The sequence below is a fragment of the Carcharodon carcharias genome, chromosome 1 (genome assembly GCF_017639515.1).
Source record: "Carcharodon carcharias isolate sCarCar2 chromosome 1, sCarCar2.pri, whole genome shotgun sequence".
Classification (NCBI taxonomy): domain Eukaryota; kingdom Metazoa; phylum Chordata; class Chondrichthyes; order Lamniformes; family Lamnidae; genus Carcharodon; species Carcharodon carcharias.
In genome coordinates, this window is record NC_054467.1 from 76,838,115 (window position 1) to 76,861,589 (window position 23,475).

Consider the following 23,475-nt stretch of genomic DNA (forward strand, 5'->3'; position numbering starts at 1 on the left):
CTTCACATGGTCCATCTCCCACACTTCTTTTTCCGATTAGGCACTTCACAGCCTCCTGGACTCAACATTGAATTCAATAACTTCAGACCATCAAATCTGTCATCTGTTTTGAATCTTTTTTCCCACGTGCCAGTTTGAGTTTTGTTTTCATGTTTTTGCTTTCAAAAAGAGCTGATCTTTGTTCTGCTATTAACCCCTACTCTGGATCAATGCTTTGTTTCTTTACTAAAGCCATTACCACATTCCCTTTGCTTCTTGTTCCATGATATCTTTCGTATTTAATCTCCCCATCCTCTGACCTTCCCTTTTGTTCCACCTGCCCACCCCTGTACTTTCTCAACAGCATAAAACAAATCACATTTCTTACCCCTCTTCAGTTCTGAAGAAGTCACGTTTGACTCAAAACGTTAACTCTGTTTCTCTCTCCGCAGATGCTGCCAGACCTGCTTTTCTAGCACCTCCTGTTTTTATTTGACTTCCAGCATCTGCAGTATTTTGCTTTTTATTTGAATTTCCAGTGACTGATCATAAGGGTCACATGACAACTTTTTCAAGTTTTAAGAATTTTACAGTAACAAATGCACTAAAAGCAACATCATTAAATATAATTCAGTAGCCAATTTATAATCTAAACTATAAAAAAGAAATTCCCCATTTAGCTTTTAAGACAACTAAAAATCTCCTGCTGCAGTTATACTTTACGCTGACCCTTAAGTGGATATTTCATTCTCCAGAACCAGTCCAAAGTTATTCTTGGTTCCTAATGGCTGTCTTCCTTTTTTCCTTTCCCACCTGGATAACTTTTAATCCCAGAACTGAATTTCACTGTGTGGTTTAACTCTTTTGGAGTCTTCCCTCTACCCCAAGTTAGGCTAATCTTCCAGCCTCCTTTAAATACACACATTCTGTCCCTTCAATCTGAGCACAAACTCCCATCCATGGGGCAGAATTTTGCCTTTGGCGAGCAGGGGGTGGGGCCCGCTCACCGATGCATAAAATGACACGGGATGACGTTGGGCGGAAACCCGATGTCACCCCAATGTCACCCCACCCCATTTAAATTTTCAGGAAGGCGGGGGCGCAGCAAAATCAGCTGTGTGCCCACCGACCTGTCAATGGCCACTTGAGGCCATTGACAGGATCAATTAACCAATTAAAGGACCTGCCCATCTAACGTTAAGGTTTGCGGGTCGGCCAGGAGCCCCGACGGCAAATAGAAAAAACATGAAACCTCATCCAGCGGTGGGATGAAGTTTCATGTGGGGTTTTAAAAATTGTAATAAAATTGTTCTGTAAATTATGAACACGTCCCAACTCATGTGACATTGTCAAATGAGGGGACATGTAAGGGGATTTTTTTTTTATTTTTAATATTTTTAAAAGTCCAGGCAATCTCCCTGAAGCTGCACTTAGCCTCTGGGAGATGTGTGCTCTTTTGAGCGCATGCGCAAAAGAGCGCACTCTCGATTTTAGAGATTCCCCCCTGCCTGCACAGGAAGCGCACGCCCGCTCACGTAAAATAGCGGTGCGACCCCAATCACTGGTGTCATTCGGCTCCACGCCCGCCCGACAGGCAGAAAACTCTGCCCATGGTCTGCATGGTGACTGATGGAGGCAGCATTTTCTCTGCTTTAGCGCAGGACCGGTTGTCTCTATCCCCCTGCTCTCTTTTTCTCTCCCTGATTCTTGCAGACTGATTTGTATCAGTGAGTTTCAGAGATATCTTAGAAAACCTGCAGCCCGTTACTACTGTGGCTTTCTATTGCCTTTTCCCCTCTGAGCTCATCCCCATGGCATTGTGAATCACATGGGCCTTGTATCCAGATAAAAATGCTAATTAGTTATCCTGTGGGTCCCCAAATCCATTCTATCTTGGAATTAAACAGACAATTTAAAGTATAATCTTTTATACCTTCTTAATGACATTCTTAATACTTCCCATGAGACTTGGAGATTAACAGGTATACCCACAATCAGCACAACCACTCTTGCTGTTGTCTACCGGTGTGACCACCTTGCACCTTCTTCCCAGTAATTCACCCTGGTCCCCTTGTCTCCATAGCAACCAAGTCACCTAGGCTTGTTGGACAGAATTTGAAGCAGGTCACAAGATCCCATCACTCCATTTCAACTACTCAATTTTACCTTAGAGACAGTCAACCATAACAATCATATAAACTTCATATTTGTAAAAATTAAAATTTTGAGGGAAAATCAGCCTTTGAAACTCCCAAAGTACAGCATCATGCCCTTTTTTAACATAGAAAGGTAAGGACCTGTGTCCTCACTTATGGATAATAATCTTGCAAAGATTCTAGTTTTTGCAATTTTCCACAAATGCTTGCCTTGAACAATAAAATAATATTTAATAAAAAAATAAACACAGAAACAACAGGTCAAGCAGCAACTACAGAAAGGCTGATGAGCTTTCAACAAAACTGGATTATTTCCCCTCTAAGATTTTATTTACTTCATTCTACATTTTATGTCTTTCATAACTGTCTTACAAATGCACTTTTTTTTAACCAAACTGATTATACTTGACCTGTAAAGAGGAAATAAATCAGAATAGAGGTGAAAAATTATTAGTGGCTTTTTAATATTATTGATCATGTTTTCAAAACCTCACACGCTACAACTCAGATTTTCATCTTATTTCTCTTATACCTCTTTCAAGCAAGTGGTCCATCTTCAATCTGAAAAATAACTCGAGAGACAACCTTGGTGGAGATAAAGGGATATGATCATATTCTGTTTCACTTTTAAATATGCTATTGGTACTTACAGTCGTAAATAGAGTTGATAAGCATCTGCCAAGATTTATGCCGCCATTTTAATATTCACAAGAACTGTGCTTGCTCACCACTGGGACAACCTGTAAGTTCCCCTGTTGATGATCTAGCCTGATGATCTACATACTAGGGCACTAAAAGGAGGTGGCCATGGAAATAGTGGATATGTCATTTTCCAAAATTCTGTAGATTCTGGAACAGTCCCAGCAGATTGAAGGGTGGCAAATATAACCCCACTATTTTTAAAAAAGGAGGGAGGAGAAAAGTGAATTACAGACTGGTTAGCCTAACATCAGTTGTAGGGAAAACGCTAGAGCCTATTTTAAAGGCTGTGATAACAGGACACTTAGAAAATATCAACAGATTGGACAAAGTCAATATGGATTTATGAACAGGAAATCATGTTTGACAAACCTCCTGGAGTTTTTTGAGGATGTAACCAGAATAGACAAGGGAGAACCAGTGGATGTGGTATATTTGGATTTTCAGAAAGCTTTTGAGAAAGTCCCCCATAAGAGGTTAATGTGCAAAATTAAAGCACATGGGACTGGGGCTAACATATTTGGCATGGATTGATAATTGGTTAGCAGATAGGAAACGGAGAGTAGGAATAAATGGGTCTTTTTTCGGAATGGCAGATGGTGACTAATGGGGTCAGCGCTTGGGCCCCAGCTATTCACAATATATATCAATGATTTGGATGAAGGAACCAAATGTAATATTTTTAAGTTTACTGACGACACAAAACTTGTGGTGAGGAGGATGTTAAGAGGCTTCAAGACAATTTAGACAAGTTGAGAGAGTGGGCAAATACATGACAAGATGCAGTATAACTTGGATAAGTGTGAAGTTATCCACTTTGGTAGGAAAAACAATGGCAGAGTATTACGACACAGCAGATGATGTGTATCAGGCGGATGAGATCCTCGAGGGAAACTTGCTTGTGCTATTGCAATGGTTTTGCAATTTGTATTTATTCCAAGATGTGTGCCCTGAATTCAATAGTAACAGGTCCACCAAGACTTCAGAGATTTTTTGTAAAAAAAGCTAAATTAAATATTTATTAATAAAAGAAAAGTTTTCAAGCACATACATAGGTCTATAAATAAGAACTATAATAACTCCTAAAACCCCTAATTAACCTGGCTTCCAGTTACACCCACGTTAAGGCAGCAGTAAAAAAACAAATAGATTTTAAACAGATCTAGGCAAGTCAACACAATATCCTGGATAGTAGAATTCAAAGTGGCTTTTCCCAGCTTCAGTTTCTGTAGACAGCAGGCTTAATGCACAAACACTGGAGACTGCTCACACTTCTGTTAGATCTTACAATTCCTTCCTCCTGATACATAGCCTCATTCTCCTTAATACATGTTTCTCCCTTTAATGTGTAAATTCCATTGCCCATATGTCTCTGGAAGGTTACCTTTCTCATAATATAAATCTTTTCATGTTGCCACTATATTGTCGATAATCCTTGAGAGAAATAGACACATTCCTTAACTTGCTTGTCTGTCTATTTGTAAACAGATTGAGATCCCTTTGAAAACCAAATCCCTTTTTTTATCTAAAAAGGGCAAATTCCCTTTACACTTTTACATGTTAAGGCCCCAATTATGTTTACTTGTCAACAATTAAAGACACTTCTACACCACCTTTTGATAACTTCAACCTGCAGTCTGCTTGGCTACAAGATGTAATTAAATCACACATCAAGACAGACAACACAACACCCTATGAACCTTCTTTACGCTAAACCAGAAAAATAATATGAAAATTATTATACTTTTGTAACAGTATTATTTAAATGGTGATAGATTGGGAAAGGTTGATGTACAAAGAGACCTGGGTGTCCTTGCACACCAGTCACTGAAAGGAAGCATGCATGTGCAGCAAGCAGTTAAGAAGGCAAATGTTATGTTGGGCTTCATTGCGAAAGGACTTGAGTACAGGGGCAAGGCTGTCTTACTGCAGCTATACAGGGCCTTGGTGAGACCACACCTGGAGTATTGTGTGCAGCTTTGGTCTCCTTACCTAAAAGGATATACTTGCCCTAGAGGGAGTACAGCGAAGATTCATCAGACCGATTCCTAGGATGGCAGGATTGTTGTATGAGGAGAGATTGGGCTAACTGGGCCCGTATTCAATGGAAAATAGCAGAATGGGAGGGGATCTCATTGAAACGTATAAAATTCTGACAGGACTGGATGCAGGGATGATGTTTCCTTTGGCTGGGGAGGGGGTCTTGAACAAGGGATCACAATCTCAGGTTACGAGGTAGACCATTTAGGACTGAATGAGGAGAAACTTCTTCACTCAGAGGGTGATGAATCTGTCGAATTCTCTACCACAAGACTGGAGGCCAAGTCACTGAATATATTTAAGAAGGAAATAGAGTTCTAGACTCTAAAGGCATCAAGGGATATGGGGAGAGAGCAGGAGTATGGAGTTGAGATAGAGGATCAGCCATGATATTGAATGGCGGAGCAGGCTCGAAGGGCGGAATGACTTACTCCTATTTTTCTGTTTCTATGTTTCTATAATGTTCCAGGGTTTTGATCAGTGGCATGATATAGGCCTTTCATAGCTCTTCAATTTGCTTGGAGATTCTTTGGTCTCAAGCTGTTACAAATTGAAAGATTTCCAAATCTACCATTTCCTTCAAGACCACAAGATGTGCACCAGGTTTCCAGATGAGTATTGAATCATAGAATGATGCAATGCCAAAGGAGGCCTTTCAGCCCATTGTGCGTATACTGACTCTTTGAAAGATCTACCCAATTTGTCCGACTCCCCTGCTCTTTCCTCATAGCCCAGCAATTTTTTCAATTTCCCTTTTGCAAGTTATTATTGAATCTGCTTCCACACCTTTTCAGGCAGTGCATTCATTGAAGTTATTTGTTTTGTTTGGTTAAGGAGAATGAATTTATTTAACAACTGGTCTCTATGGACATCCTAACCTTGTTTCACTAATTAAAATAGTTGATTGAACAGTACAGTTTCAAACAAGGATAAGGTAATTCTGGGCTATAATTCCCAAACTATCAACCACAATCTGCCGAATATTTTATACCACGTCTGCTACACAGCTGCATGTTTAGATTGGTAGAGTTTAAGATTATGGATCAGTGTTATTGGTGTGGTGGGATAATCTTTGTTTTATAGAAATAACCTAATAACCTTTAATCCAGTCATATTGGGCCATCACAATGTAGTTGACCACAATTAGAATTCATTCTGGCCAAATACAAAGAAATGAGAGAGCAGTATGGGTCAATGTGCTGAATAGGATTGTGAAGAATAGCACTATGGTAAACACCAGGCTTTTGAAATGTATAAGGAATAAAGTAGGTGGATGGATTGGGTGTATTTTCCAGAGGAGCAAAATTAGTTTGGAGGACAAAAGTAGGAAGCTAGAAAGAATGTAGGTATAATGAAATAACCATTATTAAATAGTTGCTTTGTATCTGTCTCTACTGAAGAAGAGGAAAATTTCTTGTGTTGATCATTTGGTTTCCAGTAACAAAAGGGGGTTGGTTAGTTCAGTTGGCTAGAATATGGTGCAGAATAACACCAACAATGTTGCTTCTATTCCCACACTGGCTGAGGTAACTCTTGCCCCACAGTGAAATCGTGGTATAAGTCATGATTAATTGACCCTTGGATACTATGTGAAGAGAGAAATGGAGAGTGATGAAAGACAATCAGCTAAAAAGTTTAAAAATAAACGTATTTTAAAGACATCTAAGCTTTTTATAACAGTATGTTTGATAAATACTTGGCACCTACAAGTCTTAAAGGGGATGGGAAGAATTTAGTGGAGCTTTAACTGACATTTTTCTGTATTAAGGCCTGTGTGCATCAGAAATTAGCAATTAGGTCATGCTTTCATGTCCCAGTTCATTGAAATCAAAATGCAATACCTGTCAAGGTGTCTACCATTTCATTCTAATTATAGGCAATGTTAAAGAAAATTCACTAATTTGGTTTTTCTTTCAAATAGTTTGGGGCACACCTGGAATTATAGACCTGTGTGTTTAATGTCTGCTGTGAGAATCATACAGAATTATTGAAGAAAGTCTTTTGAAGTGTTTTGATTGGAATTTACTCATCATCTGAATTTAGTTTGCATTTTTCAATCTGCTCACTTCCAGAGAGTACAATTTTCCTCTTTAATTTCCCAATGAAAGCATTATAGCTGAGACACAGTCCCCCATGAGCTGATATTGCAGCATGACTTTGGCCATGTATTTCATAAAATGTCAGTGCCGACCCATTACTATGCTTTGAGTACATGCTCCTTGTCTGCAGTGAGAGAGAAATTTTCCAGTTTCCATTTCCTTAGGACAGAATGTTGCGTGACCAACCAGACTTACCCACATTGTCCTTCTCCTTTGCTTGAGCAAGAACATTCTGCTTATGATTTATTTCATTTCTATCAAAATAACCTTCTTTCTGATCCCCGACACATGACTATAAATAATCTATTCTCTCTCCTTTTAGGTGTTACAGTAATTGACAAACCTTTATGATTAAAGTACACTGGATACGTTGAACATTGGATTCTGCATTGAAATGGTATTTCATGAAGTAGCTCAACTTTTTAGCACTTCTTTGCTGATGATCACATTAGAATCAAGCATTTAAAGCAGCGTGGAAGAGGGCAGACAACCATGTCTTGTCAGCAAGAATAGAAGATTATGATGATTGCACTTGATAGAAGCACTACATGGAAAGGAGCTACATTACAGCTTTTAGCAAGTAGTGTTGGAATGGAGCCTTGAAGTATAGGATTTGAAATTCAAAAGCTGCTATAGAAATACCGACATGTCGGGCAAGATAGATTTGTGATGTGTGAAACAAAGCAACACTTCGCTATGGACACTACAACTAGTGGCTTCACAAACCTTGTGAAAAACAGAGTAATGGTTATAATTGTATAGTGGCAAAGAAACTGGTTCCATATGTTTAACTATGGAGATTGATGTGTAAGTTGCCAACGGTTACATTTTGGTTACAGGACCATACTTTTATCTACCTTTTGCTGTTGGCGGCACTTCAAGACTTGATTAAATATTTAATTTATTTTTGATTCGGTACTAAAAAAATACCAATCAAGAGTAGTAGTATTTGTAGATATTGAAAATTTAACACTAAGTTATCATTTGTGGAAGAAAAAAAAAGACTGTACCAAAACCTTTAAATGCATTTCCAATTTTAAATTCATGCAACTAATGAGTGCAGGAAGATTTTGAAATGTATGATTTGTTCTTTGTTTCTGTTAAATCATGACCATGTTTTGATGCATTCCTATTTTTTCTTGACTCTTGGTTTACTTGTTCTTGGCATGAAGAGTAGTGTTGTAAGTTTACATTATTAAATAATGTGCATTTTCCCTGAATTGCATGTTGTGTTGCCAATGTACAGTATAATTATGTACTGGTTGCATTTTGCTGCTTTTCTTTTGAGTAACACTTGCCAGTTATGTTTAGTGTTCTGCTTAAATTCTATAAGAAATATGAACACAAATTTATTTGTTTGGGGTGGGTTGGGGGGCGGAATAACTGTTCCTACATTACTCAAGTTGTTTAAATAAAGCTTTCTATTGTGTTTGATTGTAAATCTTTTTTTCTGGGAGTAGGTGAAAGTAGGATACATCTCTCTAGAAATTGAAAGATATTAGGGTTAATTAGGGAAGATGAAAGATTTGATATGAGCTGGTTAAGCGTTCATATGGTAACATTTGTCAATCTTGTTTTGTATACAATGTAAAGTTGTAAAGACTGTTGCTCAAGTGCTGATGCTGTACATTTTAACTGCATTCTTTTCTTTCTGACGGTTACATCTCAGACATATGAGGAAACTCCCCACCGTACTTGAGGCGCAAGCTCTAAACTACACTGTTAGGAAATCCATATCTATAGAGTTTCTGAATGCAGGTGCCCAGATAATTCCCAAAGGAACCCCCTTGACTTCTGCAAATCTGGGGAACTCAAGATTGTCAGGAGCCAGGGCTAAGGACCAGCAAAATATGTGCGGTTTATGGGCAAGAAACTGCAAAAGGAAATAACCTTTAATCTCCAAGATTTAATCTTATTTTTAACTTGATGGGCTCATTTTCCTAAAGAAACCTCAAGCACAAGCCATAGCTTTATAATAAAAACAATTTATTAGCATATGGAAATATTTTCATAAGCATCTAAACAATGTATTGGTTTATACAGAAATTATAATTGCCTTAACAGTACAACATGTTACAATTTTCCAAAATTCAGAACATTTAGAAGTTAAATGTCTAACCTGAACGGGAGCATTTTTTGAAAAAAACATGGATTGTAGAAGCCCCAGCTCGCCACTTCTCCATCATCAGCACATGCACTTCCACAATATTGAAGTTCTGGTTTTGGATTGGATCTAGATCTTCAACGAGAACGCAGGCCCAGGAGAAGGAAGCGGCATGAGGGTGAGTCAGGGAGTGGGAGGTTTGGCGAGAGGCTGGGTCAGGGAATGGGGAGAGGCCACAAATGAGGTTGGGGAGCTGGGAGAGCCACTCCAAAAAGGTGCCAATCAGTTCACGCAGGAAACCATGTTAAAACAAATCTGACAACACTCAACAAGATTACAGGCCTCATTAACTTAACAACATAAAGCAAAACAACATTAAACAAGGACTTCCTTTATAATCTAAATGGGGAGAGAGACCGCAGAATGCTGCAGTACAAAGGAACCTGGGTATCCTCAGCCATGCGATATAAAATGTTAGCATGCAGGTACAGCGAGCAATTAGGAAAATAAATTGAATGTTTGCCTTTATTGCAAGGGAGATGGGAGTACTAAAAAGGGAAGTATTGTTACAGCTGTACAGGGCATCGGTAAATCCACACCTGGAGTAATGCATACAGTTTTGGCCTCCTTATTTAAGAAAGGATATGCTAACATTGGAGGCAATTCAGAGAAGGTTCACTAAGTTGCTTCCTGGGATGGAAAGGGTTGTCTTCTGAGGAAAGGTTAATCAGGTTGGGCCTACACTAATTGGAGTTTAGAAGAATGACAGGTGATTATATTGAAACATATAACATTCTGACAGGGCTTATCAGTAGATGCTGAGAGGATGTTTCCTCTTGTGGAAGAACAGTTTAAAAATAAGGGATTTCTCATTTAAGAATTTCTGAGGGTTGTTAATCCTTGGAATTCTCAATTGCTTATTGCAGAACCTGAGGGAGAAAAGCAGATTCTCCTCTTAAATGTCCTCAGATTCCCTTCACCTGCTCGTAGGACTTCTCACACATCAGCTGCTAGTGCAAAACCATAAGTATGGGAACCTAAAACTTGCAAGACAAATGCAACAGCACTTGCAGATAATGTGGCCAGATGTTGATTGGTTGGGGACTCCCAGGAGTTGACAACTGTCGCTACTTTTTTCTCACGTCAATTACTGAATTTGTCAACTGAAAGTTTACACAAAAAGATTGATGGCACTAAGTATTATAGCCTGGAGCAAAAAATTACATAGACATTGATAAATTAAGTGAGGGGATAAAACTGGGGCAGATGGATTTCAACGCAGGCAAATGTGAGGTGATCCACTTTAGGCCAAAAGTGATAAATCAGGGTAGAATTTAAATGGTGCAAAGTTTGGAATAGTAGAGATCCAAAGAGATTTAAGGGATCCATTTATGCAAATCACTAAAATGTAGTGGTCAAGCATAAAAAGGTTAATGGAATACTAGTCTTTAAAACTAATGGGCTATAATACCAAGTGTGGGGAGGGGGAGGTGTAGTTTCCTCAATGATGGAGGAGCCCAGCACGTGAGTGGATGATCCATCTCAGCTTCCTACGAAGGTCTACAGCATCATAGATGCCATTCTTCAGCCAATTAAATTCACCCCACACGAACAGTTGAAGGCACTGGATACTGCAAAGGCGATGAGCCCTGACAATATTCTGGCAATAGTACTGAAGACTTGTGCTCCAGAACTCGCCGCACCCCTAGCCAAGCTGTTTCAGTACAGCCACAACACTGGCATCTACCTAGCTATATGGAAAATTGCCCAGTTAGGTCATGTACACAAAAAGCAGGACAAATCCAACCCAGCGAATTATTGCCCTATCAGTCCACTCTCGATCATCAGTAAAGTAATGGAAGGGATCATCAACAGTGCTATTAGGTGGCACTTGCTGTGCAATAACCTGCTCACTGATGCCCAGTTTGGGTTCCGCTAGGGCCACTCAACTCCTGACCTCACTACAGCCCTGGTTCAAACATGGACAAAAGAGCTGAACTCCTGAGGTGAGGTGAGAGTGACTGCTCTTGACATCCAGGTAGCATTTGACAGAGTGTGGCATCAAGGAGCCCTAGCTAAACTGGAGTCAATGGGAATCAGTGGGAAAACTCCCTGCTGGTTGGAGTCATAGCTAGCACAAAGAAAGATGGTTGTGGTTGTTGGAGGTTAGTCATCTCAGCTCCAGGACATCACTGCAGGAGTTCCTCAGGGTGGTGTCCTCAGCCCAACCATCTTCAACTGCTTCATCAATGACCTTCCTTTCATCATAAGGTCAGAAGTGGGGATGTTTGCTGATGACTGCATGATGTTCACCATTTGTGACTCCTCAGATACTGAAGCAGTCCATGTCCAAATGCAGCAAGACCTGGACAATATCTAGGCTTGGGCTGATAAGTGGCAAGTAATATTCGTGCCACACAAGTGTCAGGCAATGACCATCTCCAGCAAGAGAGAATCCAACCTTCGACCCTTGATGTTCAATGGCATTCCCATCACTGAATCTCCCAGTCAACATCCTGGGGGTTTCCATTGACCAGAAACTGAACTGGACTAGCCATATAAATGCTGTGGCTACAATGCAGGTCAGAGGTTAGGATGAATATCCTGACTCCCCAAAGCCTGTCCACCATCTACAAGGCACAAGTCAGGAGTGTGATAAAATACTCCCCACTTTCCTGGATGAGTGCAGCTCCCACAACCCACAACACTCAAGAAACTGGACACCATCCAGGACAAAGCAGCCCGCCTGATTGGCACCACATCCACAAACATTCACTCCCTCCAACACCGACGCATGGTATCAGCAGTGCACCATCTACAAGATGTACTGCAGGAAGACTCCTTAGACAGCACCTTCCAAACCCACTACCATCTAGAAGGACAAGGGCAGTGGACACATGGGAACACCACCACCTGGAAGTTCCCCTCCAAGTCATTCACCATCCTGAGTTGGAAATATATTGCCATTCCTTCACTGTCGCTGGGTCAAAATCCTGGAACTCCCTTTCTAACAGCACTGTGGGTGTACCTACACCACATGGACTGCTGCAGTTCAAGAAGGCAGCTCACCACCACCTTCTCAAGGGCAATTGGGGATAGTCAATAAATGCTGGCCCAGCCAGTGAAACCCACATCCCATGATTGAATTAAAAAAAGTTACCTGGGGGTTTAGATAATGAGGAAAGATACAAACAAGGTTTCTTTTCACTAGAATATAGAAGGTTAAGGGGCAATATGATTAAGGGCTAGGCCTTTCAAGAGGTAAATTAGGGAAACGCTTCACACAATGGGTGGCAGCTGTGAGAAACTAGCTTTCACAAGAAGCAGTAGATGCTTACTCCATTTTAAATGAGGTAAATAGATTTTTAACTTGGACAAGAGTTGGAGAAGACTATAAAAGGATTATGGCATGTAGGACCAAGTTAAGATACAGATCATTAAAGAGGGATCCTTCACAAAATCCTGGAACTCCCTAACAACACTGTGGGTGTACCTATATCACATGGACTGCAGCTGTTAAAGAAGGCAGCTCACTACCACCATCTCAAGGGCAACTAGGAATGGGTAATAAATACTGGCCCAGTCAGCGAAGCTCACATCCCGTGAATGAATTTTTAAAAAAGTGGAACAGACTCAAGGGGATGAATGGCCTCCTTTTCCTATTTTCCCACCGCCCACTTCTCGCTATTGGCTCCCTCTCCCGGTCTCGCGACCTCAGTCCACCCGTCCACCCAATCAACGACTGGCGTACCATTCTGACGTCTGAACGCTCTGCTACTGGTGGCCAATGGGCAGCGGGTCCTAAGGTAACAGCTGATCAGATGGAATGTCAATACAGCTGAATGGTCAGGACCGGATCCTGCACCGGGGGCTGAGTGCAACGGGAGCAACTCCAGGATCGGAACGTGCACACCGGTGGCTGAGTGCAGCGGGAGCAACTGCCCAGTCCCGCACGTTGGCAAAGCAACAGCACTACAATAATGAATGTCACTGGTGATGGCATCCTGAGCTCAGCCTACCTGGCTGTGGAGTATGTGGACTCGATGCTTCCTATGAACCCGCTGCAGGGACCTTTCCGCAGCGTCTGGAATTACATGCTGAGCAATTATACTAAGTTTCAAATCGCAACCTGGGGCTCGCTACTTGTTCACGAACTCGTCTATTTCCTCTTTTGTTTGCCTGGGTTCATCTTTCAGTTCATTCCTTACATGCAGAAGTACAAAATCCAGCAGGTAAAAACACACATAACTTCGTTAACGTGTTTCTGTTGCTGCACTGTGCCTCACTTAGTACTCAGTTTAAAGGGAGTTTGTGTTCGGGGTATTCATTTACTTAGAAACAAACTCCCTCCCCGAATACAACACAACTATATCATTCTTTAACGTTGTTGACAAATATTGTGATTGCTGTACTTTTTTGTCTCCAAACACACATGCGTGTGTGCTGTTGGGTAGATAATGGTGCAATACTATCTGTCTTATCATCCCGTATATTGCTAATTTCATTGTTTAATTCAAAATATAGTTTGTGCCCTATTTGGCCTCATGATAGAATAACTGTATTAATCTTTTCATTCCCCCTCCCCCACCCCCCAAAAATCTGGATACAATAAAGATAAAAGGTGCATACGTTTTGTTTTATATCCTGTGTCACATTGTATTTTTGAGAAATATTTTGGGAATTAGAGCATTTAGCATTGTTGCTATGGCACTGCAATCTTTTCTTATATACGTCTTTATAGTAGCTTTTTGATGTCACTGTACCTCCTTTTTGTATTAAAGTAACAAACAATGTATGTGTATTCCAATGACATGAAGAGTGCCATTTCTAATAGATATAATTTATTGGTCAAACTTCTTTAGTATGTCTCCAATTTTTCTATCTTAAATCAAATCCACAGCGCGTATCTGCCTTTTAGCAATTTATGAATTTTTTTTGGTCCAGTATGGAATTACATGGAAATTACAGCACCAAAACAGGCCATTCAGCCCAAATGAAATTGCTTTCCATTCCTTTCTCCCTCATGCACTCAGCTAGTGCATGTGGAACTTCAGTATCATCCTCCAACCATTCATTTCTTCAGTTTAAGAACCAAAATGCCAGCATGTTTTGAAACAATCACAATTCATGCAAGTAGCAGTATTTATGGCATTTATTTGGCCTCATAATAGAATAGCTGTATTAATCTTTTCATTGTGCCCCCCCACCCCGCAAAAAAACTGGCTACAGTAAGGATAAAAGGTGTTTTATGTTTTATTTTATATCCTGTTGTATATTTGATAAATATTTTAGTTTACACCCTACAAGCCTTTAGCACTTAGAATTTGCCGATTGCAAAATGCACTTTACAGCACAGAAAAAAGCAGTTCGGCCCATTGTGCCTGTGCCAGCTCTTTGGTAGCAAAGGACAATCCAAAATTAACCATATTCCCCTGCTATCTCCCACTTAGACGTACCTTTATTTTGCATCAAGTGGTAGTGTGCATCTACTTGCAGCTGCTCCAAACTTTCACTTTGCTATTACTGCAGAAGTTGGTGGTGGGGCTCAGTTCTGGGATGGTTCCAATGTGCGCAGACTAATTTGACGCCAGTCAGTGTGGAGCACAGTTAGGGCCTGGATTCTAGTCCAAATCTTTTTTGATTTTATTGTAGGAAGAGGACTTTTAAACGAATAACACCTATGTCAATGTGCCATAACTATCTTGTGGTGTGATACTAAAAACTTAGCCACAAAAGAGGGTTTTAAAAGAAAAAACAAAGGTGTTTAAGGAGGGAATTGCAGAGTGTAGGGCAAGTTGGCTAAAGGCACAGCCACCAGTGGTGGGATGAAAAGCACAGTATGTACAAAAGGCCAGGATTGGTGCAATAGAGAAATTTGGGGAGGTTGAAAGAGAAGTATTAGCGCCTCCCAAATCTCAGTGTGCTTATTTGACTTATGAGTAAGGCTTTAGTCATCGCTGTGATTTCATCAGTCATGTTCTCTTTCTCAGTTGTGCAGTGGCCTTAATGTCCATATATTCTTTATTCTGTAGTGTATCTTTGGTTTGGTTATCTATTAATGTGTTATGTTTCACTCCCTCCTTACCTACTTCCCCGTTCATTAATACTTTATAGAAGCACACACGTAAAATTGCAACTTAGAAAATTGTCTCAGTGCTTTTTAATGGTAGAAGTGAGAATTGAGCATGAGGTGAACCTTGGCAGACTATTAAAAGCAGGCAATGAAGTTGCGAGGCAAAGTAGTTTTGAAAGAATTCCAGAGAGTAGGTAAAGTTACCAAAATCATCAGCACTGGTGAAAGATTGATTTTTGGTAGAGTGGAAGAACTTGTGATGGTCTAGAATTAAAGCAACAATGGTTGAAGATTTCCTATACTGATGAAGGGATTTGAAGGAAATGACCTGAATCTTGAGATTGATTTATTGGGGTCAGTAGAGCCTGGGTGTGAATGGGGCAATGGCTGTTTGGAACTTTGAGCAGAAAGGGCTTGGACTGCCAAGTTGTGGATTAACTGAATTCATGAAGGAAATAGAACACTTCTCAAGAAAACCATAAAGGAAATAAAACCTTGAGGCAAAAGTGTGGTTAGTATTCTGGAGATGGGAAGAAGGTGGACTGAATGTGGGATTTAAAGCTTTGTGCACCAGCTCAGTATTGTATGCAATCATCCTGAGTTGGCAACTAGGATGTTTGATGGGGTCAGAGGCGCACACAAGCTTATCAAAGCTGAACTGATGGCGTCAGTTTTGTAAACATTGAACCAAAGCAAATTTCAACCCATTGAAGACTTAATGTCGGATAGATAACAGTAATACTTAGCAAAAATCTTTATCCATTTGTCCTTCTTGCCCTGAATGTGATGATTGAGCTGGAGCAGCAAGTTCCACATTCTAACCACACTCTCGGAAAATAATTTCTCCTGAATTCCTTATTTGATTATTCACAACTATCTTGACAATTGGAAACATTTTCTCTACATCTTTATGTCGAAATTTGAAATCAGATGGACTACAGACATTGTACTGATGTAATCTGCATGTTGTCAGTTTTAGTAGTTATGTTCAAATTGCTGTAAAATCCAGGAGTAATATATTTGGAAACTCTTATAAGATAAGGAGGGTGACAACTCAGTGTTGTAAATGTAGTTCTAAAGATTTTATGGGCTGTCCATTTTGTCAGATAATTTTAGTTACCGAGTATGCATTAGAAGTTTGCCATTGAGTTAAATATGCTAACAGTCACTAAAAATTGTTTCCACTTTTATTGCAACTTTTTCTTCATGTGAGAGATTTTCCATGTTGTATCGGTTTCTTTCCTTTCTAGGACAAACCAGAAACTTGGGAAAAACAATGGAAATGTTTCAAGGTGTTACTCTTCAATCATTTTTGTATCCAGTTACCTATGATCTGCGGCACGTATTATTTCACTGAGTACTTCAACATCCCTTACACCTGGGACTCTATGCCAAGATGGTACTTTTGTATTGTATTTACTGTACTTTTGGTGTTGGGGAGAGTTTCTTTTAGTTGTACATCTATTTAAAGTAAAAAATGACTTTCATTTATTTTAGAATACTTTCTATGTAATTTAGGAAATATTAGTTGTACTTTTCGCAAAAGAAAGAATGCTTGAGAAATATAGTGCCTCTCATGACCTCAGCACACCTCAAAGGGCTTTGCAGCCAGTTAATATTTTTGTTTTGTAGTAACTATTGTAGTGTGGGAAAGATGGAGACCACTTTGAACACAGCAAGGACCCAAAAACAGCAATGAGAAAAAAGATCGGATGATCTATTTCAGTGATGTTGGTTGAGTGATAAATATTGGCCAAGACACAAGGAAGAACTACCCTGCTCTTCTATGAATAGTGCCATGGAATTTTCTAGATTCACCAGAGAGGGCAGATAGGCCCTTGGCTTAATATCTCATCTTAAAAACAGCACCTCTGACAATGCAGCACCCTCTCGGTCTGTGCTATATTCTCAGGTTCTGGTGTGGGATGTGAGCCTACAACCTCTTGGCTCTAAGGTGAGGGTGCCACCATTGAGCAAAGGTTGACAATTATCTCAAATGGGCCTGCCTTCTGAATCACATTAGTACAAAGATTAGGAAGTGCTTATTTTTGTGGAAAGCGTCTTACTATTTATACAGCTTGTTGGGGGAGGGAGGTGGTAAAATTCCAATAAGATTTTGTTCAGATTAATTTAGTCTCCCTGGAAGACAGGGCTCCACCACACCTTAGTCTACAGCATGAGACTTACTTTCCAGATCCAGCCACCTTAACCTGGCCACAAGTAATTGGAGTTCAAACAGCCATGCTTCCCTCAAACTGACAAATCATCTATTATGTTAAGAATTTAAAAAGAATTGCAGATCTATTAGCCTTGGATTGTCCATGAGAACATTATCATTTTACAACAGTATTATGGATATAATCACATCATTACTGAATACTGTTTTACATAATTCAACTGAGCTTTTGAATTGAATGTTGCCTGTGGCTCTATCCATTTAAGGAATATGCAACTGCATGTTGACTGGAGAGCATGCTCCTAACTATACCCTGTGAATCACCAGGTACATGCTACTGGCCCAGTGCTTCGGTTGTGCAGTTATTGAGGATACCTGGCATTATTTCTTGCACAGACTGTTACATCATAGGCGAATCTACAAATATATACACAAGGTGCATCATGATTTCACGGTAAGTCCCAAGCGTACTTTTTTTATTTTCTGAAATGGCGTACACTTCAGTTCAGAGCTTATCCAAAATGTGTGTAAATTGCCCCCATAATCTTCAGAATTTTCTCTAAAACTGCAGTAGTGAGACCTTTTTCTAAAATTTGCTTGTACTAATTTGTATTTGTGCAAATTCTTGTTCCATTCTAATCTTGGACCTTAATTTCTGCGATTCAGTTCGTGATGTTGATTCACCAGTGTTTTGCTCAGAGTGTTTAATTTTCTCAGGTACTTCTATATGATTGTGTTTTTAAATAAAAAAAATGCAATTCAGCCTTTGAAAATGATAAGATCTTTGTTTTATCTTGGCAAGAAAACCACATTGCACCTGTTAATTTCCTTTCCATTCGTGCATGGAATCACTGACCAGGCCAGCATTTATTGTCCATTGCTAGTTGCCCTTGAGAAGTTGGTTGTGAATCACCTTCTTAGACTTGTTTTATTTGAAGGACAGTTTCAGAAAAGATTGTATTTAATACTAACAGTATCCTCTTTACTCGTTTTGATGTTGTCAATGGCGGGGGCAGTTAGCTCATTAGGCTGGGCAGCTAGCTTGTGGAGAGATTAATGCCAACAGCTTTGGGGTTTGATCCCCATTCTGGCTGAGGTAGACTCTGGGCCTGCCTCCTTGCCCTAACCCGTAGTAAAAAATCACAACACTTTGCCATGCTTCAGCAAATAGTTGCTAAGAGCCAAGTGCTAAAAATGCAATATTACTGTAAATTGAGCTGTGCTGTATTTATTTAAATGTTTCCTTCTAGTCCCCATTTGGCATGCAAGCTGAATATGCTCATCCGTTGGAGACCATTATTCTTGGAGCAGGCTTCTTCATTGGAATCATGATCTTCTGTAATCACATGATGCTGCTGTGGGCTTGGGTCACTTTCCGCCTACTGGAAACTATTGATGTTCATAGGTAGGTCTGAATAGATTGTATAGGTGAGACAAATTTAGCTGATTTAAAACATAGGTCAGCAAATTACAAGCAAAATATTGGAATGGCCTTCCCCATTTAAGGGGTACTGTTGTTATCAACTAAAATGTGCTGAAAAAAATGGTGTTTGCCTCAAAATAAAGGCATTGTAATCAAATTAGCAATGTTTGAGTTTACTTTTGTTTATATTTAGTTTCCTTATACAATCATTAATCCTTTCATGGAAATGTAGAATTACTTTTTAAGCTGTACAGAAATGGAGTGAAAAGGAAAGAAAGTGCTGTTGATTGGATTCAAAATAAATGATATTTCTTCTCACATCTCCATTTTCAAAACAATGGCTGAAATTGTACATCAACTTCATTTTCCTGCCCTATCCCATATCTCTTGATTCCCTTTATGGTCTAAAATCTGCCACCCTGTTTTAAGTATACTCAACAACTGAGCATCCACTGCTTTCTGGAATAGAGAATTTCAAAGATTCACAAACCTAAGTGAAGAAATTACTCTTCATTTTTATCGTAAATGGTTGTCCCTTTTCCTGAGGCTGTGACCCTGTTCTAGACTCTCCAGCCAGGGGGAAACAACCTCTCAGCTTGTACCCTGTCCAGCCCTCTAAATTTTTAATAGAGCCGTAGAAGTCTCAGCACAGAAAAAGGCCCTTCGGCCCATCGAGTCTGCACCAGTCAAACAAGTACCTAACTATTCTAATCCCATTTTCCAGCACAAGGCCCATAGCCTTGTATACCATGGTATCGTAAGTGCACATCCAAATACTAATGGTTTCAATGAGATCACCTCTCATTCTTCTAACTCCAGAGTATATAGACTCATTCTACTCATCATAGGACAGCCTGTCAACCCAGTAATCAATCTAGTGAACCTTTGTTGCACCCCCTCATAATAACCTTTCTTGGGTAAAGGAGACTAAAACTGCACCAGTACTCCATGTGGTGTCACCAAAGATTGCAGTAAGGCTTTCTTACTTTTATACTGCAACCATCTAGCAATAAAGGCTGACATACCATTTGACTTCCTAATTGCTTACTGCATCTGTATGTTAACTTTGTGATTCGTGTACAAGGACACAAATCTCTTTGAATCCCAAAATTACTAAAATCTCATCTTTTTAAAAATAAAATTCTGCTTTTCCACTATTGTTACTAAAGTGGGTCATTTGATACATTCCCACATTCTACTTTATTTGCCACCTTTTAACCCAATCACCTTAACCAGTCCATATCCCTTTGCAGCCTCTTTATGTCCTCCTCGCAGCTTACTTGCTCACCAGTTTTGTATCATTAGCAAACTTGGTTGGTAGGGGTAGCTGTAATGAAAACTTGTATAGGGCAACATTGCCTCCTTCAAATAAGAAATTCCAAAGAGTCAAAGATCACTTCTGTGTCATTGAGCTGAACAACCTCAAGGGGCGTGTCTTCAGCTGGTGATGCCAAAGTGGGTGTGGCTTCACCGACAATGAGCTACACTGCTAGGACCTCTGCACTGACTTTGCCGGTGGACCCATGCTGCACACAAGAAAGCAAGTTCTCGTTGCTGCCTACAAACAATGTAGGGTTGTACCTCTTCATGCAGTCAGTGATGAACACCTCCACTTCATTGCTAACTGCACGATTTGGGCCATTACTGTGACTTTTCTTTTCTAGTATTGATACTGTGTGAACCTTATAAAATGTTATTTTAATATCTTGCATTTCTTACCTCCAGTGGTTATGACATTCCTGTGAATCCCTTGCACCTGATTCCATTTTATGCTGGAGCTCGGTATCATGATTTTCACCATATGAACTTCAATGGAAACTATGCTTCAACCTTTACCTACTGGGACAGAATCTTTGGAACTGACTCCCAGTTCAACACTTACTACACAAAGTTAGCCAGCGTAGAAAAAGTAAAAGATAAGATAAACTGAAGCCAACCAGAGTGACACAACCAGTCTTTTTTCCAAGCTTCTGATCCAGATGTACTGATTTGTCTGTCCTAGACTTCTGCTAGTCATCTCCTGCTTAAGAGGTGTTTTTTAGGCTGTGTTCGAATTTTTTTGTTAGCTGTATTGTATGACCAGTTTAGATGTCTTGTGTGGCTCCAGAAACTTTTGAGATCTGGAGGTAGGAATTCCAACTCCTGAGGTCTGGTACTTGGCCAGCTACTATTGTTCTACAAATTCGCCAAGCCAAATAAAAAGTTTACAGTATAACAATAAATAGGACACAATGTGATTGCCACTTCTAATCATTCAGACTAGTGAAATTTGCATTGCCTTTTTGTTTCTTAAGCAGTGTGCATTGTGTTCCTACTCTATAATGATGCAAGATGATGGGGCTTAAAGCTGCATTTAAACTAAATCAGCAGTTGCATAATTTTGGACCACTTTCATTAATAATCATTTAGAAGTCTTGAGTGTGAACACTCGCAACAGCTTTGTACATTATCCTTAGAATTAGTTGCCCAGCTATGAGAGAAAATTTTCCTTAAACTGGATTAATTTGCAGAAGTTCTTAGGTTTTGTCTATGTTCTTGATAATTTCAATATATCATTCAATTTCTTTTATCCACAATGATTTCCTTGTCAGTATTTTAATATAAATAAACCTTGATTGCATTGAAGCTGAGGTTACATGACTGGACTTGATGGAATTGATATGTATTCATTTTCCTAATTGTGACTACTGGTTTGGGCCGAAACATGAATTGTTAAAGGAAGTAACATGATGTTTGTTCAGTTTTTATTATCAATAAGTGCTTTGACCTCTTCATATTACGGTTTGCCTTTTGTTGGTGTAGGTTGACATTTTGGTTTGCACATGGGGTATTATCTGTAGTCTGAAAGTTGGAATATCATTTGAACTCAAATGCATTAAAGTCATATCTGTGTTTGATTTTCACCTTTTTTAAAAAGTATTTTCTCTATGCAGTAGTGGTAGGTTATAAAACTTAGAATTGAATCAAAAGGCAAGGAATTTGTTCATTTAGTTGTACATGAGATGCATGCATTTCTAGTGCTGTCTACACCTATCACACGGAAGTATAAAAGGAAACACAATCGATCAACAGCAAAACATAGGAAATTTAATTCTATAAGTTATGAAACTGATCCTGTTTGTGGAATAATAATGTGTTTTACCATCACCTATTGTTTTATCTGTTTACAACCCCTCTTAAGTATTTTTTTCTTCAGACGTTTCTATGACGATCAGTGTGGAGAATGGTCCAACATGTTTTACACTGGTAATTTGAATGTACATGCCCTGACACCAGGCTGCTCTGCATCAACATGTTTACATAAACTTTATTTCTCGGTATGATGTGCCTGATATGCAAGTATTTTTTGTTAACCGTGATCACTGTGATTATTTTAGGTTTAGTTTAAAACAGTCCTATCCTAATATATGAATGATTTGGATGAAGGGACTGAAGGAATTGTTGCTAAATTTGCTGACGACACAAAGAAAGGTAGGAAAGTAAATTGTGAACAGGATGTAAGTAGGCTTCAAAGTGACATAGGTTAAGTGAGTGGGCAAAGATCTAGCAAATTTAGTATAATGTGGGCAAATATGAAATCGTTCATTTTGGCAGAAAGAATAAAATAGAAGCATTTCATCTAAATGGTGAGAGGTTGCAGAACTCTGAGATTCACAGGGATCTGGGTGTCCTAGTGCATAAATCACAAAAGGTTAATATGCAGGTATAGCAAGTAATTAGGAAAGCTAAAATAACGTTATAAATTATTGTGAGAGGAATTGATTACAAAAGTAGAAAGGTTCTGCTTCATTTGTACAGGGCATTGGTAGGACCACATCTGCAGTATTGTGCACAGTACTGGTCTCCTTATTTAAAGAATGATGTAAATGCATTAGAAGCAGTTCAGAAAAGGTTTATTGGACTAATACCAGGAACGTGTGGGTTGTCCTATGAGGAATGGCTAGATAAGTTAGGCTTGTATCCACTGGGATTTAGAAGAGAATGAGGTGACTTGATTGAAACCTTTAAGATCCTGAGGGGTCTTGATGGGGTGGATGTAGAGAGGATGTTTCTTTTTGTAGGAGAATCTAGAACTAGAGGTCACTGTTTGAAAATAAGGGATCGTTCATTTAAAACAGAGATGAGAATTTCTTCCTGTCAGAAGGTAATGAGCCTTTGGAACTCTCTTCCTCAAAAGGCGCTGGAAGCAGAATCTTTGAATATTTTTAAGGCACAGCTAGATAGATTCTTGGTTAATGAGGGGAAGAAATGTTATTGGGGGTTGGCAGGAATGTGGGGTTGAAGTTGTAATCAGATCAGCCATGATCTTATTGAATGGCAGAGCAGGCTTGTGGGCTAAGTGGCCTACTGCTCCTAATTCATACAAATGTATTTGTATGTACAAAAGCTTTTTATCCTAATCAGCCAATTTTAGAATTGTCCTTGGGTGCCAGCCCTGTTGCTGTTATATTTCTTCAGCTTTTCCTGTGAAGTAGTATTGCCGGTTATAGAAACGTGCATTGTACCTCAACTGCTGTGGCATTTATGGGCCTACTTCCAATTCATACATATTCCATGGGCTTACTTGTAGCCTGGTTGCTTGCGAGTAAGTGTTTATTCTTTTGACCAACCTGCTTCCCCTGAGATATTGTTCTCCCTTGCCCCCATTACCAACCCCTGCCTGCCCCTGTTCCCCCCACAAGACCACTAACTCCACCAATCACTGAGACTACTTCCCTTGTTGGGC

The 23,475-nt window shown here is 39.6% G+C and overlaps 2 protein-coding genes across 4 annotated transcripts in view; both read left to right on the forward strand.

Annotated features, from left to right (window-relative positions):
- Positions 1-8,402, forward strand: part of klhl2 (kelch-like family member 2) — a 151,659-nt gene extending 143,257 nt beyond the window's left edge. For all 3 annotated transcript variants that reach the window (XM_041189927.1, XM_041189937.1, XM_041189947.1), the window contains one exon: positions 7,296-8,402. In XM_041189927.1, the coding sequence (XP_041045861.1) occupies positions 7,296-7,324 (29 nt within the window). In that variant the 3' untranslated portion in view covers positions 7,325-8,402. The remainder of the gene's footprint in view (positions 1-7,295) is intronic.
- Positions 8,403-12,927: 4,525 nt separating this feature from the next.
- Positions 12,928-22,214, forward strand: msmo1 (methylsterol monooxygenase 1). Its single transcript, XM_041194099.1, has 5 exons — positions 12,928-13,309; positions 16,401-16,549; positions 17,654-17,780; positions 18,577-18,731; positions 20,475-22,214. The coding sequence occupies exons 1-5, from the start codon at positions 13,058-13,060 to the stop codon at positions 20,677-20,679; spliced, it is 888 nt and encodes a 295-aa protein (XP_041050033.1). The 5' UTR covers positions 12,928-13,057; the 3' UTR covers positions 20,680-22,214.
- The last annotated feature ends 1,261 nt before the right edge of the window (positions 22,215-23,475 follow it).

Excerpts from the sequence above, each read along its gene's own strand:
- msmo1 (XM_041194099.1), top strand. The coding sequence starts at position 13,058 with ATGAATGTCACTGGTGATGGCATCCTGAGCTCAGCCTACCTGGCTGTG. Across the intron at positions 16,550-17,653 it reads TGGGACTCTATGCCAAGATG|GTACATGCTACTGGCCCAGT; the intron begins GTACTTTTGTAT and ends GTGAATCACCAG. Across the intron at positions 17,781-18,576 it reads AGGTGCATCATGATTTCACG|TCCCCATTTGGCATGCAAGC; the intron begins GTAAGTCCCAAG and ends GTTTCCTTCTAG.